We start from the raw sequence: 7,052 nt of genomic DNA on the forward strand, positions 1-7,052 counted from the left end.
ATATCAACTTAGGGCCCCTAGGATGTGTAATGAGTAGCTTTGGCGATCATTCTTCTGAGGATCAGGCCCGAGGAGCTTTGCATACTCCTATACAACAAACGAGAGGCCTACACCCTGAAGCAGACTTATTCTATGCAGAGAGAAATATCTTCGAGGAACTGGCAGACCTGGAAGATGATGATATTTCCGATACTGAGCCAGAGTTGTTTGGGGATAAAGTGGTTCCGCCAAGAATAGAATCAGAAGAAGTGGAGAGGTCTGCAGTGCAAACAAGAGCTCAGAAGCAAAAGGCAGGGCAAAAGACGCAGCCTCAGTCAGGGAAGAGAGGAAGGGGGAAGAACAAAGGGAGTGGTAAGAAGAAAGGCCGATAATCCATCCAAATGATTAGAGTTAGTAGTTGGAATGTTAGGGGAATAAACGACTGCGTGAAAGCTAAGCAGTTGAGTAAGTTTATAATAGAGAATAAAATAAGTTGTATGGGACTGTTGGAAATAAAAGTTCGAATGGAGAAAATGATGAACACTAAGAGTTTAGTGTGTCCTCAATGGGAGTTGGAACACAACTATACAAGTGATGAGTATGGTCGCATATGGATCTGTTGGGACCCAAGTATTTTGGCTATTTAAAAGGAGGTGGAAGGGGGACAATTTGTGCACTGTAAGGCTACTAGTTTGCAGTTTGATTTTAGTTTTTTGTTAACGATCGTGTATGCGAGCAATAAGTACCAAGATAGGCAGATTTTGTGGGAGGAGCTAAAGGCCTTAAGTGCTGGTATCCATGGGCCTTGGTGTGTGATAGGAGACTTCAACAATGTGTTATTCTCCCATGAAAGAATAGGTGACAGAGCTGTACATCCGAGAGAAACGCAGCCGTTTGCCAGTTTTTTTAATGTAGCAGGTTTATTTGATCATAATGCGTCAGGTTGTTTCTATACTTGGAATAGTGGAGGAGCAAACATGAGAAAATGGTCAAAGCTGGATAGATGCTTAGTTAATCTTTGCACAGTCACTCTAATCTTGGCTACAAATGTGGAAATTTTAAGCCAAGGAATATCAGACCACTGCCCTCTGGTTATGTCGTTCTTGAGTTCTGAAAGAAGACACCCCCCGTTCAGGTTTTGTAATGTATGGTTGCTTCACAAAGACTTCCAGGCTTCGCTAAAGGAGAGTTGGGATATTCCAGAACATGGCAGCCCACCATTCATGTTGACAACGAAACTGAAAAGTTTAAAGGCAGTATTGAAAGGATGGGCAAGATCATTAAGCAATGATATCCAGAGGATGGTCGAAGAAGCAAGAACACAACTACAGTCAGTGCAAGAATTGTTACATCGGAACCCTTTGGACTGTACCCTTAGTGCTCAAGAGTTTGAGTTGCGATCTAAGCTGTGTAGATTGATTAAAATGGAGGAAGCAGACATTTTTCATAAAATAGATATTGATTGGTTATGCTTCAGAGATAAGTGTAGTGCATATTTTTTCAATGCACTAAAGGAGAAAAAATCTCAAAACTTAGTAGGGGTTATAGAAGATGCATAAGGCACAAAAAGAGAGGGGAAGGACCAAGTAGCAGCTGCCTTTCTCCAGTTTTATTCGGATCTTTTGGGAGTGCCCATTGAAGCTTATTGTGACTCTGGGTTTCTAAATAATCTCAAAGTAAAGGAGATCGACCAGAATACAAGCATCTATCTAATCTCCCCTATTTCAGCACTAGAGATCAAGGAGGCTTTGTTCGATATGGAGGATAATAAATCATCAGGACCAGACGGATATAATGCCTACTTTTTCAAAGAAAGCTGGGATGTTATTGGAGCAGAGTTTACCAGGGCTATCCAGTATATATTCATGCACAGGAAAATTCTCGGAGGTATAAATTCCACCTTTCTCTGCCTCATTCCAAAGATGAAAAATGCATCTTCAGTTGGCTCTTTTCGACCCATAGATTGATGTAACATCATATATAAATGTGTGGCGAAAGTTATCACCAACAGGATGAAGACTTGCATTTCTGGGCTAATCTCTAATTCCCAATCAGCTTTCATACCGAGGAGGTCTATACAAGATAATCTTCTCTTAGCTCATGAGCTATTAAGAGGGTATTCGAGAAAGCATGGCCAGAAGCGATGTGCAATCAAGCTTGATAAAAAAAAGGCGTACGACTCTGTTTCTTGGCAAGCTGTTGAAGCCATCTTGTGCCGATTCAAGTTTCCTAACTTGTTCATAGAGTGGGTAAAAATGTGTTATGAAACTCCTACATATTCAGTTATGGTGAATGGGATGCCGGAAGGCTACTTTGAAGGAAAAAGAGGATTGCGGCAGGGTGATCCAGTTTCTCCATATTTGTTTGTACTTGTCATGGAGATCTGGAGTGCACTCCTCCATCAAGATTTATAGATGAACAGAATAAGTGCTCATTCGAAGTGCAGGAAGTTAGACATATCACACCTCTGTTTTGCGGATGATGTACTACTCTTCTGTAAAGGCAATATTGAATCTATGAAGGCCATAAGGGATACTCTGAAAATTTTCTCTGATGCAACAGGGCTTCATTTCAGCAATGATAAGACAACACTTCTCACAGGCAACATGAATGAAGCAGAAGGGCTAGAGTTGGCGGCAGATTACGAATATCTCGATTGGTCGCTCCACCTATCACTTACTTAGGTCTCCCTCTCACGCTTGCGAGACTTGGCATAAAAGAATGTCTGCCACTAATAGAAAAGATTTCGGCTAGAATATCCAACTGGAAGAATAAGGACCTCAACAGAGCCGGGAGAGTGCAATTGGTGAAATCAGTCTTATCTTTTTTTCAAACCTACTGGGCTCAAATTTTCGTTCTTCCTAAGAATGTGATAGAAAAAGTGGCAAAATTATGCAACAGGTTCATATGGGCTGGGCCAAGCATGGAAAAGAAGATGCATCATGCAAGTAGTGCGACCCTCAGACTAGATAAAGCACACGGAGGGATTGGCCTTTGTTGACCACTAGAGTTTGGAATAAAGCGAAGATCTTCGTGGGCCTGGTTTTAAACTTGCACAAAAATCAGATTGTCTATGGGTCAAATGGTCATGGCAACATCTCATCAAGCAAAAACATTTTTGGACCATGAAAGCTCCGAGGGACTGTTCATTGGCGTGGAGGGGCATAATGAAACATAGAGAGATATCATGGAAGTTCATTAGATACTGTATTGCGAATGGAAATGGTACCAGCTTCTGGCATGACCCATGGTGTTCAGGCCCTCTTATTCTCAATAGTCAAGCTAGAGCTCTACTAGCAAATGCGGTCCCAGAAGATGCAAAGGTGTCAGAAGTGATAGCTGATGGTGGCTGGTCAAGGGTAATCACTGATCTACAGGAGTGTGAGGTAAAGGAATGGATTATGAACACGGAGATTAACGCCTACATCACAGAAGACCAGGTTACATGGACACCTAACAGCTCAGGAGAATTCTGTACATCATCAGCATACTCTGTCCTAAAGAATGTGCAGAGTAAAGTCAAATGGTTCAAGATAGTATGGGGGAAGTACTCAGTCCTAAAGCACTCATTCACAGTTTGGCAATTGTTCTCCGGAGCACTTCCAACACAGAATCGACTGGTGGTGAAGAAGGTTATAAGTACTACAAAATGTTGTTTGTGTGGAAACCATGAGGAAAGTTCGGCCTATCTGTTTTTCGATTGTTCCTACTCTAAGTTAGTCTGGGAAGAGTTCAAGAAGGCGATGGGACTACCAATCACTGTGAGAGCATCCCATGATGAATGGTACTACTTAATGCGATTAAGCAGAGCGAATACCATGGTGTCAGAAGTGATTAGAGCTTTTAGATGTGAAGCAGTGCAGGCTATAAGGACTGACTGAAATTAGAGGTTGAAGAAAAATCGTTTTAAAGCAGCTGATGAGGTAAGTCAAAAGGTCCTAAACAGTATGAAGATTTACATGGGAAAAACACTGGAATCAGTCCAGGAAGATGTGGGAACTAAAGTGTTATTGGCAAAGTTAGGAATCAGGGTAAAAGTTATACATAAAGAGGAAAGGTGGGTGAAATGGGAAAAGCCGGAGGTGGATACAGTGGTCCTTAACACTGATGGGTCGGTGCAAGAGGGGGTGGCGAGCTATGGAGGAGTCTTAAGGGACGACTATGGGGAAGTGATAATGGCGTCATATGGCGTTCTAAGAGAGTATCAGTTATCTTTCAGGAGCTTCTCGCGGTTCTAAAAGGGCTGGAAGGTGCGATACAGCTGACCATTAAACGGCTTCAAGTGCAATCGGATTCCATGCAGGGGGTCCAGATCTTAACTAAAAAAGGAAAGCCACCGTGGTACTGTAGGAACTTGGTAGCACTTATCAGGAGTATGGAGTTTGATCACTTATCCTTTGTCCATGTCTTTCGGGAGGGTAACCAAGTAGTTGATTACCTAGCGAAATCTAAGAGAGAAGAGTGTAATGGTTTTTTGCTCTTTATTCCCCCTATGGATAAAAAAATGCATGTACTGACCATGAGGGATAAAGAAGTAATTTTGTACTTGAGAACCTGATATATAAAAAGTTTGGGGACTGAACCCCTAGTCATTTCAAAAAAAAAAAAAAAAAAAACAACTAAAACTGAATTTAGATCTAAGGAATTTAATAAACCAAAATTGAAATCAAGAATAACTAACTACTTTTATTAATCTAATGAAGAATAAAACATTGATTCAATAATCTAAATTAAAACAAGGTATGAAAACTAATTAATGGATCTAATGGCTACTTGCTACCTAACATATGTATTCTTAAGAGCTAAGTCTTGTGTGTGGAAATGGAGGAGACCAGATCCACATTTTCGTGCATGGGCTGAGGAGCCATGTTTTAGGCCGGAAAATCGAGCCCAAAACCCAATCTCTTCAAATCCATTGGGGCCCTTTTCAATTTGGACCCGGACTTCAAAGAGGTTTTTGTCCACTTTTGCTCCTCTGATTGGGTCAAGGTTTAGACCAGAGGAAAGCGCTTTCCAAGCTAGTCGTTTTGAAATAAGGTAGGCCCAATTTCAAGGCCTGAGTTCAAAGATACGGTCTTCGGAATTTTTGCTGACTTTTATGTTGTTTCTACCCGCGTTGACTTTGACTTTTCAACTTTTGACCAGGCTTTACAAAGGCTTTTTCTCTTTGAATCTTGGCCTTTAATCACAGAACTTCTTAGCAACCAACCCTTGCTCCTTTATCTCCACAAAGTGGCACAATTCTACACATAATTGACTTCAATGCCTGAAATACAGAAAAGAACGTAATCAACATTAACTCTTATTTATTACTCGCATAATTAGTATAAAAGTATTATTGTTAAGGAGTCAAAACTATAGTTTTGGGATCTAATCAAAACACCCCCAAACAGTATTTTGCTTGTCCTCAAGAAAATATGAGAAATTAGCATAAGTGACCAAAATTAGAGTTCTAACTAATCTCGTTTTGCCGAGTACGATTGCATTGACCATATGCAAAAAAGCCTTAAACCATTAGGAATTTCCTAGTGGACGAGTTATATCCTCGTGAGAGTTTTCCAGTGAAGGTACTCACAAACTTCATCTATACTACAACGACTAAGAAATAAAACTATTGTTTCCTTAACTATGTCTCAATTATCTATATATCTCACTAGCAATGAATATAGATTAATCAAGTCGAAACCTAAGCTAATACATGCATAATAATCAATCATCTACGAATAAACATATATACAATGAGTAATACTTTGAAATGCACTAGCAGGTCCGTTTATGAAAACTCAGAATAGCGTCGTCCCTAATTAGGTCCTCACATAATGTCAAGACAAAAACCACTCTGATTTTTCCGCTCAAGTTTTGCTACTCCAGTGTGCAGTGGGCACACTTTACCTTACAATCTCAATGACACACAAGGAAGCCGGAGTCAATCAAATACATCTGCCACTTACTATCACACTAACCTATTCCTAATTGAGCTAGAGGTCTTTATTAGGTGTTGCGGGGATTAGGAGATGGTTTAAGAAGGAAGGAAATGGATATTCAAAAAGGACAAGTTTGAGATAATAAGTCTTCATATTAAGTAACTAGATAAAACCTTGTTCTTTACTTTTGCTTCTATACTTTGTTTCCATCCTTAGCCATATTTTTTTTCTTTGGCTTTTGGCTCCTTTGATTCTATTTTTGGAGTTCTAACTCTTTATTTTCTTTTATATTTTTTTATTTGGATGGAAACTTTCTTTTCTTATTTTTAGCGACTAACAAATTCTTGATTTCCAAGGTCTTTCTCTTTTCTATTCTTCATCTCTATTCTCCGACTCATTCAACGAATGCGTAGGTTGATTTTTTTTTTTATTTTGTTTGTTTTGTAACAGGGTAAAGGATTTGCGGTTTATGAAAGCCTAAAGAAAGGCTCAGAGGGGCGACTAGTGGAAAATAATTCATAGGTTTGAATTTCTGGCTATATCGATCCAAAGAGGGCATAAATTCTCGCTTAGGATATGATATAGTGATCAAGCAAGTGGACGTGTGATTTCTCTATCCAGAGTTTACTTCTCCCTTGTATCATTTTTCAAATGTTTCACTCATATAAGGCTTTAGGCTATATTCTCACAGGATTTGTAGAATAAGTACTCTAGCATAGATTTCAGAAACTTACTACCAACAATCATAAATATTCATGTAACATATTTATAGATAGATGCAATGATTATTACCTACATATTAACCTAAGTTTCTAAAAACTATTATAATGCAAAAGCTACTTGAGATTTCTAGATTATCAAGGGTCTAGAGAAGGAAATCAATACTAATATTCCTAAGTGTACAGCATAAACTTTTTATTAATATTTTTAAAATTATTGATTTTTTTAACTAGAAAACAAGTGCATATTATATATATCTATATCCTAACAGATGCCTTAATTACACGTGTTTCTATGCCCCCCCCCCCCAAACAAGAAACATGCTTTGTCCTCAAAGTATTTAAATAAAAAGGGTAGAGAAATACCATGGAAACGCGTGAAATTATGTAACATCTACAAAACAAGGTTAAAACATACTAATATAGAAAA

The 7,052-nt window shown here is 39.0% G+C and overlaps 3 protein-coding genes across 3 annotated transcripts; all 3 read left to right on the forward strand.

The window, feature by feature from the left end:
* The first annotated feature begins 956 nt into the window (after positions 1–956).
* LOC147516108 (uncharacterized) lies at positions 957–1,538 on the forward strand. The gene has a single exon (XM_086593164.1). The coding sequence runs from the start codon at positions 957–959 to the stop codon at positions 1,536–1,538; it is 582 nt and encodes a 193-aa protein (XP_086449290.1).
* Positions 1,539–1,736: 198 nt separating this feature from the next.
* LOC147516109 (secreted RxLR effector protein 78-like) lies at positions 1,737–2,393 on the forward strand. The gene is made up of 2 exons (XM_086593165.1): positions 1,737–1,866; positions 2,035–2,393. The coding sequence occupies exons 1-2, from the start codon at positions 1,737–1,739 to the stop codon at positions 2,391–2,393; spliced, it is 489 nt and encodes a 162-aa protein (XP_086449291.1).
* A 711-nt stretch (positions 2,394–3,104) lies between these two features.
* On the forward strand, positions 3,105–3,860 carry LOC147516110 (uncharacterized). Its single transcript, XM_086593166.1, has one exon. The coding sequence runs from the start codon at positions 3,105–3,107 to the stop codon at positions 3,858–3,860; it is 756 nt and encodes a 251-aa protein (XP_086449292.1).
* Positions 3,861–7,052: the final 3,192 nt, after the last annotated feature.

Source organism: Coptis chinensis, chromosome 2 (assembly GCF_015680905.1).
Source record: "Coptis chinensis isolate HL-2020 chromosome 2, ASM1568090v1, whole genome shotgun sequence".
Lineage (NCBI taxonomy): Eukaryota > Viridiplantae > Streptophyta > Magnoliopsida > Ranunculales > Ranunculaceae > Coptis > Coptis chinensis.